The sequence below is a fragment of the Mesocricetus auratus genome, unplaced genomic scaffold (assembly GCF_017639785.1).
Source record: "Mesocricetus auratus isolate SY011 unplaced genomic scaffold, BCM_Maur_2.0 Super-Scaffold_100048, whole genome shotgun sequence".
Classification (NCBI taxonomy): Eukaryota; Metazoa; Chordata; class Mammalia; order Rodentia; family Cricetidae; genus Mesocricetus; species Mesocricetus auratus.
This window is the reverse complement of record NW_024429225.1, coordinates 4,781,012-4,803,559: the sequence shown is the minus strand read 5'-3', so window position 1 is coordinate 4,803,559 and position 22,548 is coordinate 4,781,012. Positions and strand designations below refer to the sequence as shown.

Sequence of the window (22,548 nt, the reverse complement as noted above, 5' to 3'; positions counted from 1 at the left end):
TGCCATTTTTTTTAACATGTGTAGCTGAGTCCATGACAAATTTTTCACTAGTTTCTTCTGTGTTTATTTCAGCACTTTGCTTTTTAATGAAGTAAAATATGTTACCACCCTGGAAGACCTTCACAGCATAGAAAATTCTCTGAAAGGAAAAGCAAATATGATATTCTCATATGTGGAAGCCATCGGAACACCAGGTATCTGAAGGAGGCTTGGTCTTTGCTGTGCCTGTACTTGTGTGACTCCCCTGAAGGCCTTTGGGTGGTACACAGCTTAGTGGAGCTGTTCGACAAGCCTCTCTGCTGCTGTATCTCTGGTAATGGGCCTCATAGTGGAGCCATGCTCCAGAATCTGGCTCACCAGATGCCGAGAGAGACTTGGACAAGTTACTTCCATTTTCCAGTCTCTAGATGGGGAAAATTGTGGACAGCCAGCGAAGTCTGGAGTGAATGTGTCCTGAGTGAGTGTAGGAGTGGTGAAACCTTCCTCCAGGCGATACTCAGAGGAAAAATGCCAAAATCCTTTCTCTGGTCCAAGCACCAGGGCTTCCTCTTCCCAGATGACTGCAGTCTGAGACTGCTCCCCTACTGAGACAGTTTGAAAATACCACCCCACCCTGTGTTGTTTTGGTAGTAGGTGCACATCATCAGAGTGATCCCAGCCTCTGTGTGTGTGTGTGTGTGTGTGTCTGTCTGTCTGTCTGTCTGTCTCTCTGTCCTTTCTTCATTCCCTCACTGTACCAGTCAGGCTTCTGGGATCAAGCCAAGCAGGACATGGCAGAAAGTAATCGTGCCTCCCTCTTAGTGTTATTTCAGTGTCATTTATAAGACTCAGGTGATGTTTTCTTTCAGTGCACAGGATTGAACCCAGAATAGAATCTGAATAAACAAAATGCTCTCTGGAGTATGTAGTTGAATTGTAAACAGAGTGGTAATATTGCCAGTCTTATTTCCTTTACAGTCCTCCATGGGACCTATTATAGTTTCTATTATTTGATAAATACTATTGACTTTGGCTTTTGTTTCTGTTTTAATATTTTATAGTTTTCTTTATATAAAAATAGTTTTTGACAGAACTACCTAATTATCTGGTAAAGAAGTTTATAAACGTTTTATGAACAGATTGCAGTTATAGTTTCAGAACCGTTAGATATTAATGGTAGTAACTTATCCACGTTAATAGTTGCTGGGATCTCTCTGACCACCATATACAACAATCCACATTAGGCAAGAAGGTAGTTTGGTTCAACATGACTAAGTTGGTTCAAACTTCAGAGTCTGACCCCAGGTAGTTTATTTTAGACATATTTAAACACAGCAAAATCTGGTGAAAATTTCCTGGTGATAATTAATTCAGTCCATGTATGCAATAAAGCTTAAGATATAACTACATAGAAACTCTTTGTAAGGTACATGCAACATCTTCCATAAAGATGGGGGTTTATAGATTGACTACAAATGACACCTTCTATAAAGGTAAGCTATGTAGATTGACAAGCAGATAATAAGGGTCTGTGTGAGGATTCGGTGTGGTCTCAGCCATATGGATAGTATAAAGGTCACTACGCTATTCACCATGTCCACTTCCAGACTTGTTGGTGGAAAACTTGTTCTAGATCTCTCCCTTTGACGAGACAACCCTGTGTGTTGGCCTCTATCTCTGCCTCCTGGGCCCTGGGATTATGGTCCTGCCTGGCTTTATGTGCATTCTGAGCTTTCCAAACTCAGGTTCTCATATTTGGCTCCAAGTGTTTTACTCACTGTGCTATCTCCCTACCCTATCCTATGCTTTTATGAAATACACTGTATGTTGAAATTTCAGTTTTATAAGATGTAGCACTCATAAAATAGTATTTTCAGGGCTGGCAGGATGGTTCACTGGGTAAAGGTACTTGCTAGTGAGCCTGATGGCCCTAGTTCCAATTACAGAGTCCCCCATCCCCCCATGGAAGGAGAGCTCCACTTCCTGGAAATTGTCCTCTAACTGCCATGTGAGCGTTTCCCTCCAAAATAAAAAAAATAAAATTTAAAACATAATACCAACAATTTGCCTGCTTTGTTTACTTTTCAGGGGTCTCAGGCTTTGCTTTCCCAGTTTGTAATTAGTGAAAAACACAGGTTATAGGGGCTCACTCAGCCATAGCAAAGCAAGCACTGATTCCTTGGTTTATATTTCATCGCGTCAGCCTGATGATGATGTCTGAAGTAGATTGGAAGGAGTAAGGCGGTAGAATGAGGGAGAAAACGGGAAGTTACTGCAGCAGTGCAGGCCGCGGATGATGGGATGGCCTAGGCTGGGAGGCAGCAGTGGAGGCGGAACAAGTGTGAACGTGGGTTAGTGTCTTGCAGGTGGAGAATGATAACTTTATTTTCTGTCATATAGCAGAGACAAAGATGACCATGAGGTGGTCTAGAAGACTTGAACATTTGGAGTGGAGGGTCTGGAGTTCCCTTTCTGACATCATACTTGTGAAGCACTCCAAGTTAGCTGGGTATAACTAGCTTGCTCATTTGTGTTGCGGATGCAGACTAGGGATTTGAGAAGTAAAGCTGTGATGCCCACGGACACATTGACTGTTTGCACTCAGAGGTCAGGAGGGACCAGTAAGAGACAGAGGGGGGTGGTCTATGTGCAAAGTGAAGGTAAGTGTTTTTCTCTCCGAACAAAGGGATGCTAGTTAATTTTTTTTCACACTTTAGGTCGTCCCCATAAGGCTGATGAGGTGGAACAGGCTTGCCATGTGTTTACTCTCCCAATCCCCCAGTTGAGGGCCATCAGCACTACAAAAGGTGGTGGTTATTTTACACGGCAGACCCAGGTTTCTCTTGGGGGTCTCTAGTCCTACTACTGTGAGCCTCACTGGGACACAGCATCACCTGACCTCACTCCAGAGCCTTGAGGAAGAACTTAATTTCTGCTTCTTCTTTCCTGCAGGTGACTCAGAAATATGTCAGTGATTTAACACCCACATCTGAGAATGCTCTTGTCCATGAACTGAAAGTGTAATGTGCTGGTTTTCTTAATTCAGGGAAGGTGAAATGTCACTTAGACATAACTTAAGATTTGCTATTTATTTTCTTTTTTCAAACCCCACCTCTAAAGATTTGCTATGTATTTTCAATAATAATTGGGTAAAATTTTTTAAATCACCCAGGTATATTTTGGCAGGTAGTATAAGCATGATATTAACAACACGTATAGAGATGTTTGTTCCAAAGACCTTTGAGAAAACGCATCATTGGAGGCCCACATCTGAACCAGCGTTTACTTATGGCTCTGATTGTGACTGTTGACATCGCATTCGATTTTCTCTTCACACTGGTACTTTTGATGGCCTGTTAGTAGAAAAGACTTTCATCAGCACGATAATAGAGGTGTTTTGCCAAAGACCCACCCTCTACTTTGCCTTATCTGAAGTTAGCCTGGAGCTTTCCTTTAATACAGTCTCTGGTCTCCCCTCACTCAGCGATGTGTATGTCTGGATCTAAGATAAAGAGGTAGGGAGTCACCTGCTTTGTCACACACTCCCTGACAAGTGGTATGACTAACCTGGGCACCATTCAGAATGGGGAAAGTCTTACCCTCTCAGATCTGGGGTCCTCTCTCTAGGGCTGTGGCCACCTTCTGTGGTGTAAGCCGCCTCCGCTCTAGTTCTTACGAGTTCACCTCCCATCATTTGATCCAGCAGTTCTAATTCTAGGCTTGTATCTACAGGAACCGAATCTGTACCTTGAAGAGGTGTCTGCTTTTGTGTCCATTACAGCATTAGTGGCAATAGGCACTTTACAGGAACAACATTTATTTGCACTGTTTTCAGGACAAGTGGCCATAAATGAGCTGTTCAGAAAGGAGAGGGTGGGATCTGAAATGAACACTCTCTTCTGCACTGCCTCCATCAGTACCACACATTCCTGTGAGGGAGTGTGTGTGTGTGTGTGTGTGTGTGTGTAAGTCTTACTGTGTAGTACTGGCTGCCTCTGCCCCTGGAGGTCTGGGTTTAAAGGTATGTGCCACCCATATGCCTGGGCAAAAAGTGTTCTTGTTGGAAAGAGTTTTGGTAGACAGGCAGACATGTGTTTATAATAGATGATCTTACTAGAAGGGGTGCATGCTTTCTGTCAGCCATGCTCTTGTTATAAAATGATGGCTGTGACATTGGAGGGGAAGAGCCAGGACGGTGAAGAGCGTGGAGCATCCTCCCTATTTAGCTGAAAGGAGGACGTTGTTCACAGAGTCGAAGACCCCTGAAATCCTTCAGTGTTTCAGGTTCCTGTCTCCCTCTCTGGGAGCTGAAGCAGCAGGTGTGGAGGGAGGTCCCTAAATCTTGACTGGTAAAATAAACGCAAGTGTTTCTTACCAGGCATGTTTGGGAAACATCATGGCATGCTGTGTCTCGAGCTCCTTTTCTGGGCACTAGGAATGTTTGCACCAGCCACACACCCCACCTGTGGAAAAGGAGCTTTCAGGTCTAGGTCCAGAACAAAACCTTTGCAGCTCAGCGGTTTTCTAGCTGTTAACCTTCTGATGTCTGAAGTAAAGGAGCAGCTATGAGAGAAGTGAAATGTTCCTGCCTGCCGGGCATGCGCACCTCATCCTTCCGTTCAAGTGAGAGTTGTGTCTTAGTGACATAAATGCACAGGAGCCTATCATGCCAAAAATGATTTTCTACTGTGAGCCATTCCACAGTACAGAGGCATTTCCACGTTTCTGAATTCTTTTGTGGGCAGGCATGTCTTCTCAGGATTCAACAATCGGCAGAAGCTGGGGAACTCCAAGCGTTCGAGTTCTCTCCAGTAAGGGGACCATTTGTGCATATACTCTGAAGACGGAGGTTGGGGCTAGAGTCAGTGGAAGAAGGTTTGCTAGCATGTGTGAGCCCTGGGCTCAGTGCTCACCACTGGGATGAGTAGTGGGGAATGGGACACTGCTGAAGATGAGATTTTAAGAAACGTAGGAATAGTTGGATTAAGTATAGTGAATTGAGAACTACTAGTTGGCCGTAATGCTTAGCAATACAGTGATTCCCGATGACCTCGGCCAATGCAGTTTCTGCAGATTAATGCCTACCAAGCACGAGAGAACAGGAGAGCAGTTGGAGATGAATGTAGAGACCCAAGAAAGGAGTTTTGCTGTGAGGGAAGGGGGAAGCCTGGGTGTTGTCTAGGAGAAAATGTGAGGCAGAGAAGAATTTTGAAAGAAACTTGTCTGTGTATTGACAAAGCGCTTGTTGCGAAGAGAGAATGCGTCATTCGGGGGGAATGGCTGCAGCAAGAGCTCTAAGTGGGCGAGAGGTGGGTGGAGTCTCGTGAAGGGGCAATGTGGTTCTGTCGTGGGCATAGAGAGCTCATCTGTGGCAATAGGGAGAATGAGACAGATGTGGCATCTCTAGGGAAGTCCATACGCAGATCCAGCTTGGGGAGCATGTGGACTTCCCAGCCCCACTGTCCGTGCATGCTTATCTGTGGATGCCAGAGGTTGATATATGTCTCTGAATTTTTCTCTTCCTTGTAGTTGAGACCGAGCCTCTAGTTTGGGGTTCTCAATCTGTAGGTTGCAAACCCTTTTGGTTGCCTAAGACCATTGGGAATATCAGATGTTTTCGTTATGATCCATAACAGTAGCAGGATTACCATTATGAAGTGACAACGAAAATGATATGGTTGGGGTCACCACAACATGAGGAGCTGTATTCAAGGGTCCCAGTGTTAGGAAGGTTGAGAATCACTGCTCTAACTGAATCTGGAGCTCGCTGATTCAAGTAGACAGAGCTGGTCAGCAAGCCTGGGGCATCCTCCCTTGCCCAGTGGCCATGCCAGAGGTGAATCTCAGAAGGCAAGGCCCCAAGGGCTTCGGCTCCAGAATCTCCCTTACTACTACTGTGTCTTTACATGCTTGCTGCTGCCATTTTTCTCTGATGTCTGGCATGGTGTTAATGGGTTTTTGGGAGGATCCCCACTGCCTTTGGTGTGATTATCCCATGGACATGTCCCGTTCTACTGCGCATTTCTGCCTGCGTATTGTTATGAAGATGATTTCCTCCTAAGCTATACTGTTTAACTGAAGCAAGGACTTTATATAATATTAGTGTTAGTTAAAATAGGATTTTAGTGATTGAGGATATCTAATATAGTAAGGGATCTCTCTTGAGGAGCTATGTAGACTGTGGCTTCGTTTAATGCTAAAGAAAAGCTGTTGTGTATCAGAAGCGAGGCTAGCTCAAGTTCTCTTAATCTTAATCTTGGGAGATGTGTTCACAAGTTTCAGTGTGCATCATAGCCAAAACAAAGCTTCGAATAATGACTTAAATTAGGTTAAGATGTTTTAGTTAATGGCTTTGAGGTAGAAAATCTTGGGGACAATTTGAAGTTTAGAAAGGTACATAGTTGAGTAAGCGACTTGTTGAGGTCAAGAAACAGGAACAAAGACAGCTGATTATTATTAGCTCTCACGCCTTTCCTTCTACGATGGGTTGGTGATCAAGGTTAGGGTTCCTTCCTTGTACTCATTTTTGCTCTCAGCTTCCTGATCTACCCTCAGGAGTTAAAGTAGAGATGACTGATTTTTGTTTTTCATATATAAAAAGTTGAGATTTGCGGTTCTTTTGAGATTTTTTTATAAGATTACCTTTTAAGATAATATAATGAAGTGATTGACTTTTTCCTTGTAACTGCGAAATGCAACCTGCCAGAAAAAAACAAAACAAAAAAACTGAGAAAAATATCTTTGTTGCTTACACTCTGATCATCTATAATAAATTGCTTGAACATGAATGTATGTGGGTTCTTGGGTAAAATTTGTTTTTCACCCATAATATGCAAAATGTTTAATCATGTAAGGGATATGGAAAACGTGTCCTTTTTTAGTAGCGTTCGTTGTAGTCATTCACTTACAAATGACATGTAACCACATTATAATTTTTATATTGTTTGAAATATTTTTTGGAGTATATAAGCTGTAAAGGAAAAAATTAAGAATAGATAGAAGTGATACACTTGGATGGAGGTAAGAACATAAGGGGTGAGAGAGATGATAGGAAGACCCTAAAGGTGTGTATGTGTTTTCCCCCTTTCTGCTGGCCCCAGAGAGTTTACTTTTACCCTAAAGGTGTGTATGTGTTTTCCCCCTTTCTGCTGGCCCCAGAGAGTTTACTTTTACCCTAAAGGTGTGTATGTGTTTTCCCCCTTTCTGCTGGCCCCAGAGAGTTTACTTTTACCTAAAGGTGTGTATGTGTTTTCCCCCTTCTGCTGGCCCCAGAGAGTTTACTTTTACCTAAAGGTGTGTATGTGTTTTCCCCCTTTCTGCTGGCCCCAGAGAGTTTACTTTTACCTAAAGGTGTGTATGTGTTTTCCCCCTTTCTGCTGGCCCCAGAGAGTTTAGTTTTGCCCCACTTGCCAGCCCCAGAGGGTTTAGTTTTACTCCTTCAGCTAGAAAAGTCTAATTGAGTGATTGACCTGCTGACTTAGTGGCTTCCCCTCAATCCCTGAGCTGCTGAAGGCTGGTCCTCATAGTGGCACTCCTCTCTCCGCCCTCCCGGTGCTGAGATCACAGACACGCACTGCCATACTCAGAGTGTTGTTGTTGTTGTTGAGGAAGAAAGAGATGAACTAGTCAGGAGGTCTGGAAATCAAGGATGCTTTCTGCATAAGCGCGGCTGCTCACCCCTATACTCCTAGCACTGGGTCGCCATTTGAGGCCAGACTGGGCTTTATAGCAAAACCGTGTCTCAAACATTCAAAATAAATAAGTTAATAATACAGTTTAAAAGAGGATGATTGCTAGGCAGAAATAATCTTTAATATCAGTAACTGAAAGCGAGTCTATTGGCTAAAAGGTTTTGTTTATTTTCCCTCTTGCAGGGTTTACTTTAATGGGTGTAGGTACATAGGGAGAGTATTGAACTTAACATGAACAGTGTCCTAGCCCATTAGGAAGGGCAACAACTGTAAATATCGACCCTGTAACCCAAACTTGATTAGGAGAGAAGCAGAGATCAGAATGCAGTGAAAAGCTGCATAAAGCCGTAGTCCCAGGGCTTGGATCACGCCCATAACAGTGGTAGTAACGGCAGTGTTGGAGTAGAGAGACCAAGAACCGAGGGTGAGGATTTTGAAGGAGTCATTCATATGGACAGGAGACCCACCAGGACAGTAGAGTTGGTCAGGAGGCTGATCCTGGCACAGTGGCCCATGTAACAGGGTGGTGTGTGGAGTAATCACAAGGAATTTCAAGTGTTGAGGGATTAAGTGGGGAGGTGAAGATCACTGTCTGGAAATAGCAAAAGAGAACACAATACATGACAAAGGGAATCATCAGAGAAGTTCTCCAAGAAGTTTGCTGAGCTGAAGGACTTGAGCCTCTAAACTGAAGTCATTACAGAGCCATGCTCAGGATGTTGGGGTGAAAACTATTCTGAAACTGCCTGGGGGGTGAGTGCAATTAAAGGTCTACGATGGTTAATTTTCTTGCTCAGTGTGACTGGATTTAGGATCCCCTGGAAGACACACGTTTGGGCACATCTGTGAGGGTCTTTCCCTAGAGATTTAACTGAGATGAAAGACCAGCTCTAAACTCAGGGAACTCTATTCCATGGGCCAGGATCTGTAGTGAGAGATCCACCCAGCCGCACCTGTGGCTCTGACCATGCCCATGTGGTATTAGGTCTGGGGTCCGGGACAGGCTCACTCTCTCTTGGTTGCGGTCAGGTCACAAGGAGCAGCCTGGGTGTGGATCCTCGGAGCAGGAACTTGCGGGTCATTGGTTTCTTATGGAAGTGACTTCTCCCCGAATACATTTAACCAAGTCCTGTGTATCTTGATCTGTGCATGTACAAGGGTCCTGGGCTGACGGTGAAGGGGAAAGGAGAAAGCAAGCTGAACACGGCGTTGTCACCCTGCTTCCTGCTTCCTGACTGCAGCTGCCCGCGGCCGGCTGCTTCATGCTCCTGTTGCTGCTCCTTCCCACCAGGGCTTTGTTGCCAGGCGTTTGGTCCCATCAACGGGAACAGTATTTGGTACAAGGACCAAGAATGCTCCTAAGAGAGATGGCTGGAATCTAGTTAACCAGCCAATTGTATATTGTGTTACTTGTAAAAGAATTAAGATACTTTGAGAAGTACAGGGTGATGGCAATGAATTGTTTACTTCATGTGTCTCCTTATAAGATGGTTCTAGAGAAGGGAGAGAGGCAGTGACAGTAAACAAGAAGGCAGGGTTAACAGGCCAAAGGACCCAACGTAAGACAAAGAATCAGGAGCCTGGGAATGGTAGCTGTGTGAGACATCACTAGATGATGCTAGAATGGGCCAGTGTGCGCTAACGAGCATCTCCAGGACGATAGGCTCGCTAATGGACCTGACACGTTTGAAGACTTGACAAGGAAGACTGACTGTGGAAGAGCTTAAAGAGAAGGAGGCTAGAGAAAACATTGTAAAGACATAGTTACAAGTGCATAAAAGCAAATGTGTTCATAAAAAGAAGTAATCTGCCATTCTGCTCTCTATGGCTCATCTATAACTAATATTCTGAGTCATAATGTAAACACTGAATAAGATGTAGTAAAAATGAGATCCATACCAGAAGGACTAAGAGAGTGTGAAGAATGTGCATTTCTAGAACTGGGTTTCAGAAAAAGAGATGTAGTTTGTTATCTTTCACAGTGGGGCGTCCATAAATAGTGTAGTAACTTTATCTGCCAGCCTCGTTTGTATATCTGCATGTACGTGTTGATAGCAGGTATCGGGAAATAAGGGAATAAGAAGGACATTTGCAGGCTTCCAGATAAACGTCTGAAGTAATAATGAATGGATTAAAGTGTTCCCCTTGAGTATTGGAGATGGGGTTGAAAGTAGGGGAAGGGTTTTTCTTTTCTTAAAATGCCTTATTGAATTGTTTCTTAAAATGGATAAAAATAACATACCTATAAATATGTAAATACAACATGAAACTTGTGAATTCATAGTACTCCCACTAATTAGAAGAAACAATCACATTTGTATGTTACAAAGATATTCAAGGATAATTCATTTTCTATGGTCTCAGTACCTTTATAAGTGTGAATAAGGCCGGGTGTTGGTGGTGCACGCCTTTAATCCCAGCACTCGGGAGGCAGAGGCAGGCGGATCTCTGTGAGTTCGAGGCCAGGCTGGTCTACAGAGCGAGTTCCAGGATAGCCTTCAAAACAATACAGAGAAACCTTGTCTCAAAACCTCACCCCCCGGAAAAAGCTTGAATAAGATATACTCTAAGTTTCTTTAAGATTTACTTTTATTTATGTGTGTATGTTTGTGTGAGGGTATGTCACGTATGTGGGTGCCTGAGGAGCTGGAAGAGGGCACTGCTTCCCTCAGAGCTGGAGTTACAAGCTGCCGCATGTGGGTCCTGGGATATGGACTCAGGACCTCTGGAAGAGCAGTAACCTTTCTTATTTACGGAATCATCTTTCCTTCGTGTTTTTCCTTAAATTAATAGGTAATAAAAGGGTTAGTATAATTCTCAGTGAGGTCACACACTAACTATCTCCCTGTGTCCTCTGCAGAGCACAGAGCAGTCATGGAAGCCGCTTTTGTGTATGGGACCTCATACCAGTTTGCCTTAACCACAGAAATTGCCCTTTTAGAAAATATCGGGTATGTATGAGAAACCCAGGTCAATGGTTTGGTTTTTGGTTGTTGGCACATTTCGTGTTGCTTAGTCAACATTTTCATCCCTGTCATGTCTTGGATTTCTCTGAAGGAATTATATACCCTTGTAAATACATGGGGAAACGGGGGATGCCTTTATTACTTTGTTAAAAGCCACTCTTTGACATTACATGGAGACAGTGGTAGCTGGGGGTGTGTGTGAATAAAGACAATGGGTAAGCCGTGTGCTGGACTGCCGCGGTGGCAACAGGAAGCATCTTAGGAATAGACCTGTAGCTATCACATAGTAGCGAAGCAACAGTTTCAGAATTAGGCTCCAGAGAGTCTCTTGAAGGTTCTGTAAGTCACTTTGTCATAATAATCCTAAATGTACCCGAGGCAGTTTTTGAGCAGAATGTTTTAACTTTCTTTGTCTGATTCATAACTGACAGTTCTAGATAGAATCCCACTTTTCAGTGCTCTTCATGGGAGGGTCAATCTAGGCTAAAGTTTCTCCTTTTCGCACTTAAGATCCACAAAAAGTAACCAATGAAATTTAACAATCAAGTGTAGCCTCAACATCCTCTCCAAGACAATTAATCCAATGCAAGACAAAAATGCCATGACCTGTGGTCATGCCAGAGTTTCTCATGTGCCCACCTGTTGACCTTTCAGGACATGATAGCTTCTGTAGGTGTCGTGTTAATTCCAGGACAGACAGACAGACAGCTGGGAGCTGAAGAATGTTGGTGCTACAGTGAAGCCTCTGTGTTCCTGCTGCTCAGTTCTCCATGGTGGATTCTTAGTGCTGTTTTCAGTCCGTTATTTAACTTCTTTTTGCCTGTGACACACTGTTGTAAATGTCCAATAACCCTCCCCTCCCCTCCCCTCCCCTCCCCTCCCCTCCCCTCTTTGGGTTTCTGTGAGTAGCAAACTAAGGGTCCCCATTGAAGTAGCTTTCCGGCTTGATTTATCCTTGGAGCCTTTGATGAGAAGTACACCCTACCCAGGATACGCTGTGCTCAGCACTTGGCTTTCAGCAGTGTTAGCAAGCAGATCGGTGTTATCCCCCCCGGGAAGCTGTGTACTTTCTTAGAGCCTTAGCTACACAGGGGTTGCTTTCCTTTGAAATGCACATTTATCTTACCTTTCTGTGAAGATTTTATACCTCCCCTTCTTTGTAAGCTCTGTGATCTTCCCTCTCTTTCCCTTCTCCTTTCCAACCTGAGGCAGAATGAAATATTTCTTTATCCCTCATAGCATCTTGTATATTATAGTTTATAAACTTTGTATATAGTTTATAAACTTTGTTTTAGCTGTTCCCCTAACACATCTCTTTTTGCTTAAGCCCTTAAAGGATGGAGTGGTTTTATTAGTCTTTACTATTTAACATGGAGCTTTTTTATTTTTGAGATTAAATTTAATTACAGTATTTCTCCCTTCCCAGACCTCCCTCTAAGCCCTCCCTCTTCTCACTCTCCTTCAAATTTATGACCTCTTTTCACTGTTACTGCATGCATGTATGTACTTGTGTATGCATATACATTCCTAAATATAACCTGTTGAGTCCGTATGACGTTCCTTGTTTGTTTGTTTTCAGGACTGATCAATCTCTTGGCACTGGACAACCACTTGGCGTGCTCTTCCTGGGGAGGGCCACCTCTCCCACTCTACCCCTCCTTGGTTGGCTCTAGTTGTCTGGGTAGGGTTGAGGCCTCAGGGACTTTTCTTCATCTAGTTTGGCATACTCATTGGTGTCATCATTGTTGAGCTCACGTTTGGGCGGTCATGTTGATGAGACTTAATGTGCACAGCTTCTGATGTTAGTAGGAGACACAGTCTCATACAATCCCCCTGATTCTCTGGCTCCTACAATCTCTTCCACAATGTTCCTTGAGCCTTAGTTGCAGGAGATTTTTTAGATTGGTACTGGGCTCCACAACAATGCATTTGGACTGGTTATGGTTTTCTGCCATAGTCTGTGTTGTAAAGAGAAGGTTTCTTGATGATGGATGAAGACTGTCCTTACTGTGGGTGTAAGGGCAAATGGTAATAGACAGTTGTTAGGGATTATGCTGGCTTAGAAAATTAATAATTGTAGATTCTCCTCCAACAACCATGATGCCACTAGCAACGAGTAGGTTTCCAGAACCAGGTGTGGTCTTCTTGTTGAGTGGGCCTTAAGTCCAATTAGAGAGCTGTTGGTTATTTCCAAGCTATGTGTGTCACCCTTAGGGTTATACTGTTATGCTGGTTGTTGATGGAATTCACAGGCATTGTAGCTGGGTAGGACTATGGTTGCCTCCCTCCTTTGAACGCTTTCATGGTACCTTCTGGTACTGTGAAAACTAATCCTCAGAGAGGAGCCATTCAGGTCCATTTCAGTTTAGGGGTCTCTGGGCACTATTTTTGAGGTAGCATAGAGCTTTAACAATAGTTATTAAATAACTTTGATTGGTTCACTTATCACCGACTCTATGGAATAACATGGTAATTAAATTAAGAGTCAGTGACTACTCAGATATGTTATTTTAAAAATAAAGTATTGAAGTGGTAAAAATGCTGTTTTAATTTTGGCAAAATTTAATATTCACTATAAGTTCTCATATTAAAATCTTGCCAAAACCCAAATTATAAACTATATTTTCCCAGTTTTGTAATTTTTCTGGTGAAATTGACAGACTCCTACGGCTATCACATGGTTTCCATATTAAGACACAGTGTAGCTAGAGTTAATTCAAAACAGCTTTGGTTTTAAATTTAACTTAGAAAATTTGTATTACAAAGCTTCATTTAGCATAGCTCTAGGAAGACAGCTATATTTAAAGATAATCTCACCTGCGAGTATTTTATTGAAACCTGTAACCTATTTTCTATCTTATTTTGTCCAAGTTGATTTTATTTTTAAAATGAACTTTTAGGTTTTTATTAAAACAGTAATTCAATATATGAGGATTAAACAAAAAAACCTGTTAGTAGGTCCTTTTGGATTGTAAAAGGATCACACCTTGGATTTCACCAAGTGTCTCTTGCTGGTTTTCAATTTGCAGCTCTGAGAATACAGGCCGAGCACATCTCTATTTTCTTCATTGTGAACTGGCCTCAGACTTGACTGAGAGTTGTAGAACAACACGAATGGAACAGCCTCTGACTACACTAAACATTCATGTATTTATCAAGACAATGAAAGCACCTCTGGTGGTATGTATTTCATTTTACTATACCAGGTGTTCACACATGAAATTTAGTAAGTGTCCATTCACAGATAAATGTTTACATTGATGACTATATTTTAATCTCTTTTGTTTGGATACCTCAATTTCCTTTTTAAAAAAAAATTTTTTATATAAATTGCTTCACGTGTCAATCCCAGTTCCCTCTCCCTCCCCTCCTCCCCCACCTCCCCAATCCCTCCAGCCCTCCACCCAGTCCCCACTTCATTCACCAGGGAGGGTGAGGTTCTCTATGGGGGAATCTCCAGAGTCTGTCATTTCTTTCAGGGCAGGGCCTACCCCTTCCCCAAGAGTCCAGGTTGAGAGAGCATCCCTCATTGTGGGATGGACACCCAAAGTCCATTTGTGTGCCTGATCTACTACCCAAGGCCCCATAGATTGTTTAGGCCTCCTCACTGACCTCTGCATTCAGGGGATCTGGATCAGTCCCATGGTGGCCTCCCAGCCATCAGTCTGGGGCCCAGAGCTCCCAGTTGTTCAGGTCAGCTGTTTCTGTGGGTTAAACCAACCCAGTCTTGACCCCTTTGCTCATCACTCCTCTCTCTCTGTCACTGGGTTCCATGGGTTCAGTTCAGTGTTTAGCTGTGGGTGTCTGCTTCTGCTTCCATCCGTCAGTGGATGAGGGTTCTGTTTCCCAGACTCTGGCTGTTAGGATTGTAGGCTGGCACTCCCCTGATCCATGTCTAAAATCTTTTTGTGACTGGGTTACCTCACTCAGGATGGTTTCTCTTAGTGTCATCCATTTGCCTGCAGATTTCAAGATTCCATTGTTTTTTGTCCACTGAGTAGTACTCCATTGTGTAAATGTACCACATTTTCTCTATCCTCTCTTCAGTTGAGGGGCATCTAGGTTGCTTCCAGGTTCTGGCTATTACAAATAATGCTGCTGTGAATATAGTGGAACAGACATCCTTGTTGTATGAATGTGCATCTTTTGGGTATATGCCTAAGAGTGGAATTGCTGTGTCTTGTGGTAGACTGATTCCCATTTTCCTGAGGAATCTCCATACTGATTTCCAAAGTGGCTATATGAGTTGGCACTCCCACCAGCAATGGAGGAGTGTTCCCCTTTCTCCACATCCTCTCCAGCATAAACTTTCATTGGTGTTTTTGATTTTAGCCATTCTGACAGGAATAAGATGGTATCTCAGAGTTGTTTTGATTTTTACATTTCTCTGAAGGCAAGGGATGTTGAGCACTTTCTCAAGTTTCTCTCACTTTTAGACTCCTTTATTGAGAATTCTCTATTTAGTTCTGAACCCCACTTTTTAATTGGATCCTTTGGTATTTTGGAGACTTGCTTCTTGAGTTCTTTGTAAATTTTGGAGATTAGCCCTCTGTCAGATGTGGAGTTAGTGAATATTTTTTCCCATTATGGGGCTGCTTTTTGTCTTGTTGACTGTGAACACCTCACTTTCATTTCACAGCATTTAAGAGTAATTTTTTGTTAAATGTAGAGTATAAATTGCTTTTAAAATATTTTTATTTGCTGCCTCAAAATACCTAACTATAACATACAAGTGATAATGGTGTATAATAGTTGTAATGAGTGCAGGAACTTGGTGAGTGTTCAGAGAGCAGAACCAATCATGGTTAAGACAAGTCCTCTTACCTTGGTTAGCATTAGCCCTCATGAGCTCTAGAGACACATTTGATGATGGTGGTCAGCACTTTCTCTGAAATGTTAAAGGCCTTTTTTGAGTATATGAAAAGCCTTCAGTAGATTTTTGTCACATGATACATCTTAAAAAACAAAAAGGATCATGTGTTTTACAAATAATCTGGATAGCACCACAAAGTGTAAATTAAAAAATGCAAGTTGCCTCATCTCATCAGTCAGAAAGCGAATAATAGATGATCTCAGTTTATGCAGATGGAGTGTGGTGGGTCAGTGCACAGACAAGAGGGTCACCTTGTGGTGAGAAGCACTGTGCTTAAATCTTTCATGGACTTAACCTAAGAAGAAACTGATAAGCTTCTAAAGGGATTAGTCTTCTTACGAATACTTCACTGCTATCGAGTGACACTGCTCTTTAGGAAATAGTGTCTCAAGTGTTGAGTTATGAAAACACTAAAAAATCAATGAATCAGCTTTTATAACTCCAATGTTTTCATTTTAGGTAGAAGGAGGTATTTGCTTTTGCTTTGAAAAATGTGAAAATTAGCTTCATAAATTCATTTTCAGCTCTGTTCAACTTTTCTAATTTTTTTAATACATTTCTTTTTGGCACTGTTAAAATTCTTTTTTCTAGTCTACTCTGTAGTCATAATTCCAGCCTTTTAAAAAGCTAGGCTTTACATTTAATAGACTCAGAGCTAGCCAGCTACACTTTCGATGGCTTAATCTTATCCTTTAGGTCTTTATCTTAAAAAAAACTTTTTCTTCAGCTGGATCTTGGTTGCAAAGAAGTTTCTGAGTTGTTTTTGTTGTTGTTGAGATAAGGTCTCAGTATGTGGCCTAGGCTGAATTTGAACTTTCTATATAGCCCAAGCTGGCATCCAACTCATGATTCTCCAACTTACTTTCCACATGCCCAGTTTAAGAAAAAAATAAAAGTATGCACATTCATGCAACAAAGATGTCTGTTCCACTATATTCACAGCAGCATTCTTTGTAATAGCCAGAACCTGGAAGCAACCTAGATGTCCCTCCACTGAAGAGTGGATAGAGAAAATGTGGTACATTTACACAATGGAGTAATGCATCCATGGGAAAAAAATCCCCTTTGGATTTTTTTTTGATGTCTTTGAGGAACAATGGAAGGGAGGGGACAGTTTATCCCTAGAGTTCTTCACCATGCCTCTCCATCCTTGTTTTCTTATACAAGTTGGATACTAAGAATTCTCTGAATTTTGGGCTAGCAAGGTGGCTCATCGTGCAGAGGTGCAGGTACCAAACCCGATGACTTAGGTCTACCCTGAACCCATACACACGCACACACAAAATACAAGTGCAGACAGGTGAACACATGGGGTTTTTATCTACATGCCAGTAGGAGGTAAATTATAACTTGTACTAAAATTAATAAAAGTATTTTTCTTCTTGCTATATATATCTTGAAGTCATACCTTTTCCTACTGTCTATTCATGAATTTTCTTTTGTTCTCTGCTTAAACTATGTTTAAGTAGATAGTCAGGAAAGAGATCTCTGATTTTATTTCATTTTATGACAGGAGTTAATGCAAATACATTTGAAATGAGAAAAAAAACCAACCTAATTTTGAAGACTGTGTAGTAAGTTGGGGATAGGTTAAGCCTGGCTGCACCTGAAAGCATGGCATGCATAAAGTCAAGGATTAGTGTTGAATTCTCTATGAATGTGCTTTCGAACCCTTTTCCAGTTGAGTGGTGCTTTCTGGAACTGTGGGGTACAAATGACTCCACTCTGCAAAAGGAATAGTAAATTGCTGGAGTTCAGAGTGGTATTTCTTTAAAAACTCTCACAAAATTATGCATAGGCATCTCCTTTTTAAATTGAATTCCTTTTATTCTCCCTGGACTGCTAAGGAACTGATGCAGATTCTGAATCTTGGGTAGAGAGTAGAAGTCAGAATGACTGACAGCATGAAGTCAGGAAAGATCTGAATGCAAAACTGAAGAGTGTGGGAAGTAGGGGGCTGGAGTGAAGGGGTGGGGCGGTAGGGGGCTGGAATGAGAATCCAAGTTTTGACCCAGTGTCTCTGCCAAGAAGACCAGACTAGCAGCCTTCCTGCAGAGGAGGGACGAGGTAAATGCAGGAAGCTGACAGTGCTCAGGGAGCACCTTGGGAATGAGTGAAGGCTGATGTCTTAATCTTTGTGGGATAAGCAGATGTCAGAGTTCTAATCTAATATGGTCACCTCTAACTTTGGATTTGGCCATATTAGAATTTGAGGTTGTTTTTGTTCTTAATGAATACCCTTCAGGTATTAAAACAAAGTAAAGTCAAAGCCTTTTTATAGGAAACAATTCATAAGCCAAAATTGAGTAACAGGAATATGCTTTTTGGTGGCATGGCAAGGGGTAGGGTAGCACAGATTCTAATTTGAAGGACTGGTTTATAGTTTGTTCTTGTTCTGTAGCCTCAGCTATGCTCAGTTGTTAGAAATAACCCTATACTCTGGCTGTCTAGAACTCACTTTGTAGGTCAGGCTGACCTGAAACACACAGAAATCTGCCTGCCCAACCTCTGGAGTACTGGGATTGAAGAGGTATACCACCAACACACTCAGTTTCCATGGTCACTCTACACCAGTGGTTCTCAACCTGTGGGTTGTAACCCCATCGGGGGGTAAGAATCTTTTCACAGGAGTTGCCTATGACCATAGAAAATATCAGATATTTACGTTGTGATTCATAACAGTAGCAAAATTATAGTTATGAAGTAGCAACAAAAATAACTAATGATTGGAGTGTCACCACAACATGAGAAATTGTATTAAAGGGTTGCAGCATTAGGAAGACTGAGAACCACTGCTCTGCACTGTTCTTCCTGTGTTAGTTTACAGTCAGTCACACTACGTGCCTTTGAGGTACAGTAGTCATTGGACTTTGCAAAGTAGCCTGGTCTCAGGCATTGAGAATCTGAAATAACTTGGTGTGTTTACTTTAAATTTATCTGTTAGGCAAACAAAAGTAGAAAGTAAGACTCAGACTTGTGTGAATAGTATATGTCATAGTTAGGGTTTCTGTTGGTGTGAAGAGACACCATGACCACGACAGCTCTTACAAAAACATTTAATTGGGGCTAATTTACAGTTTAGAAGTTTAGTCCATTATCATCATGATGGGATATGGCAGTCTGCAGGCAGACATGGTGCTGGAGAAGGAGCTGAGAGTTCTACATTTTGATCTACAGGTAACAGGAAGTGAACCAAGTACTACACCATGTGTAGCTTGAACATAAGAGACCTCAAAGCCTGCTCCCACAGTGACACATTTCTTCCAACAAGGCCACACCTAATCCAGCAAAGGCATACTTCCTAATAGTGCCACACCCCTTGGGGGCCATTTTCTTTCAAACTACCACAGTATATATCTAATCATTGCTGTGTGATAGTATTTCATTTTGATTCACATTGGTGCTTTTGTATATATGTTCATCTCTCTCTTTTTAAAGGTAGATAGAGCTTGGATACTTAATTTAGATATATAACCGTGTGTGTGTGTGTGTGTGTGTGTGTGTGTGTATGTGTGTTAGATGGTATCTGGCACGTCGCTATGTAGCTCAGGTTGGTATGGGACTTGCTTTGTAGTCCAGGAAAATCTTTTTTTTTTAATTTAGGTTAGAAACAAGCTTGTTTCACATGTCAATCCCAGCTCCCTTTCCCTCTCCTCCTCCCCTGCCCACCCCACCAGGTCCCCCAGCTCCCCACCCAATCTCTACTCCGATCCCCAGGGAGGGTGAGGCCCTCCATGGTGGATCTCCAGTAACTGTCATTTCATCCAGGGCAGGGCATAGGCCCTCCCCCCAAGAGTCCTGGCTGAAAGAGCCTCCCATATTGTGGCATGGGCACTCAAAGTCTAGTCCGGGAAAATCTTGACTCCCAGGTTGTGCTACTGTAGGCATGATCCACCATATCTGGCCATGACTGAATCTGAATTTTAAACTATTAATCTTGATTGTAAATTTGTGGTATGTTTTCAATCTCAAATATATTGAGATTCTAACAGATACAAAGTTACCCCAGACCTATTTCTCTTTCTTTCTCTCATCTCTGTCTCTGTCTTTTTGTCTCTCTTGTCTCTCTTTCTGAGACAAGGTTTCTCTGTGTAGACCTGACTGTCCTGGAACTCACTCTGTAGAGCAGGCTGGCCTTAAAGTAAGGAGATCTAACTGCCTCTGCTTCCTGAGTGCTGGGATTAAAGGTGTGCACCACCACCGTCTTAAAACACCACCAGACCTATCCTTAAAACATTTATTTTTATTATTTTTAAATTATATGTGCGGTCCTGTGTGTGCTCATGAGTGCAGGTGACCATCACCTAGAACTGGAGTTAGAGGCGATGATGAGTTACACTGCATGGATGCTGGAATGAACTTGGGTTCTCCTCAAGAGCAGGGGGAGCTTCTGCCTGCTGAGCTATCTCTTTAGCCTAATCCAGACCTAGTCTGAGGGTTTCCAGCGATGAACACAGATTGGGAAATGGTTCATTGTCCTAATAGCTAAGTTCCCAGATATTATTTTCTTTTTTCAAGACAGGGTCTCTCTGTGTTTCCCTGGCTGTCCTGGAACTCATTCTGTAGACCAGGTTGGCCTCAAACTTGGAGATTCAACTGCCTCTGCCTCCCAAGTATTGGGATTAAAGGCATCTGCCACCACTGTCTGGTTCCAAGGACATTTTGGAATACTAACAATTTTCTCTACAGTGGTCACTTGCACCTGGTAGACAGAGGGAAAGCTTTTATTTGAATCCCAAGAAGGATCTTGAAGTACAATAATTTGATAAAAAAGGTAAAAGTAGATATATAAGTTTATAGTGTTTTTTTCTGAAAAGTATTTTATTTTTTGTTTATAAATTTAGATCTAAGACAGGTGAATTAAACTTTTATTTCCTTCACTTCCTAGAGACTAATTTGGTAGTAGACAGTGCTCTATTCATTTTTAAAGACTGTGTGTGGAGGGGAGGCCGGTGTGTGTTCACACCCGTGTGCATGTGAAAGTCAGGTAACGTGTGAAAGTCAGTTTGGTCCGTTAATACTATACAGTGAGGATGTTTTGCCTTTTTTCTAAATGAAGATGGAAGTAGCTGAAGATCCTCAGCAAGTTTCAATCATTCATCTACAACTAGGATTACCGCTGGTTTTTATTATCAGCCAACAAGCTACATATGAAGCCGACAGAAGAACTGCAGAGTGGGTGGCGTGGCGTCTTCTGGGGAAAGCAGGCGTTCTGCTCTTGTCCAGGTATCACATGCTGAGTGTTAGTGATGTCTTCAGTGTGGTTTTCCTTAGTTTTAATACGGCAATCTAGTCAAAAAACCCTTTAAATCTAACAGATTCTAGTATTGTCAGGACAGCTCCTGAACTGAAGATTATACACTGGTTACTAGCTTGATTAAAATTACAGTGAAGGCTAGAAAACCCAGCTGGTATTCATTTATACATGGAGTTTCTCAATCTCACCAAAGTGTAATCTATTCACAACTGTTTAGAATAAGAGCACATAGTTTTGTTTTACATTGACATCCTGGGTGGCTTCTTCAGATTAGTGAATAAAAAGTTTATTTCCACTTTGAAAAAGGGACTCTGTGGACGTGGACATTCCTCAGCATGCTAATGTGGCCTTCAGAAGAGCAGAGAAGGTTAGTCATTGGACACACTAGTCTATAAAGTAATGCTACCTCTTTTAGTTAAAGTAATCCATTTGACTAAAGTAATGCATGTTTATTATTGGTAAGGTCTTTAAAGTATCATTCTTTAAATGCATAATGCTGGTTTTATTTTCCGATGTGTCAGTGTCTTTTCCCATGTTCACACATACATAATTTTTTCTGAAAGCATATCTGACTTTTCCATAAAACTATATTTAGTTATTCTTGTTATGTAATGCCTCCCCCTATAGTTTTGAATATCACTAATTCCTTCCTGTTACAAAATTTCTGGAAGCAAATTTGCCAAATGAAATGAGATTTATTTATTTATTTTGGGTCTCTATTACATAGTCCATACTGACCCTTCACTTAGGATACTCTTATTTCAGCCTCCTGTGTGCTATGAATGCTAGGGTTGCTGGTTTTCATTATCTCACACACATACACACACACACACACACACACACACTCACACACACACACTCACACACACACTCACACACACACACACACTCACACACACACACACACACGGAGGTCAGAGGACAACTCACAGAAGTTGGTGTCCTCCTTGTTCTCTGTGGGTTCCCAGAATTGAACTCAGGTCTGAAGGCTTGGTAGCAAGAGCCTTTCTTAAGTACCTGGGAGTACAGATTAATTTTATGTTTATAGTTAGATCGGAAATTGAATTTTATGGAGGAATTCTCTTAAAAGAAGTATTAGTTCTGTGTAAAATTAACCAATTATGATTCCTTCTATTCGCAAGAAAATTATGTATATACATATTCCTCTTGTTTTGTCTTGAGATAAAGAACCTGCAATTTTTTGGTAAGAATTTTCACAGTTACTAGTAGTGACAAAAAGCAAGTGATAATTTCAATTCCTCTTTTTTGCCTCTTATCAGGATGGCATCTGTCTTTAGCTTAAGTTCACTTTGGATGCTTTTCTCTTTGTAGTAATTGTGGCATTTATTTCCTTTTTTTGTTGTTTAATTTTAAAACTGAAGTTTAGAGTTTTGGTTTTATTTTAGTTGCAAGGAAGTAAAGCATTTTAGAGTAAAATGCTTTGTTACGTATCAGTGATCAGGGTACCATGTGAGAACAAATGCTAGAAGGGTGTTGGGAAAGAGAAGCTCTTATAAAGTAGTGTGTACTGCCATAGCCATTGTGTAAATCCCTATGGAAGGTTCTCAAGAACTGAAAGAATAGCCTCACCTAGGCCTGGGAACCCTTACTAGAGAATGTCTGTAACCGTAGAGCGCCCCCAATGAGAAGGACAGCAGTGTCAAACAAGGGTGGAAAGGGAGAACACAAATCGTTGTCTTCCGACCTCCATGCACGTGCTATGCCATACCCACACCCTCATTCACAGGCAAGGGCCTCTCATGACACTGCTATGACACACCA

General features: G+C 41.9%; 1 protein-coding gene across 10 annotated transcripts in view; it reads left to right on the top strand.

Annotated features, from left to right (window-relative positions):
- Positions 1 to 22,548, top strand: part of Txndc16 (thioredoxin domain containing 16) — an 89,042-nt gene that overhangs the window by 25,901 nt on the left and 40,593 nt on the right. For all 10 annotated transcript variants that reach the window (XR_005873220.1, XM_040735748.1, XM_040735744.1 and 7 more), the window contains 5 exons: positions 73 to 194; positions 10,531 to 10,621; positions 13,666 to 13,816; positions 20,569 to 20,735; positions 21,073 to 21,133. Coding sequence is in view for 9 of the 10 variants with exons in the window: in XM_040735748.1 (XP_040591682.1) it covers positions 73 to 194; positions 10,531 to 10,621; positions 13,666 to 13,816; positions 20,569 to 20,735; positions 21,073 to 21,133 (592 nt within the window). In the remaining variant the exon portion in view is untranslated. The remainder of the gene's footprint in view (positions 1 to 72; positions 195 to 10,530; positions 10,622 to 13,665; positions 13,817 to 20,568; positions 20,736 to 21,072; positions 21,134 to 22,548) is intronic.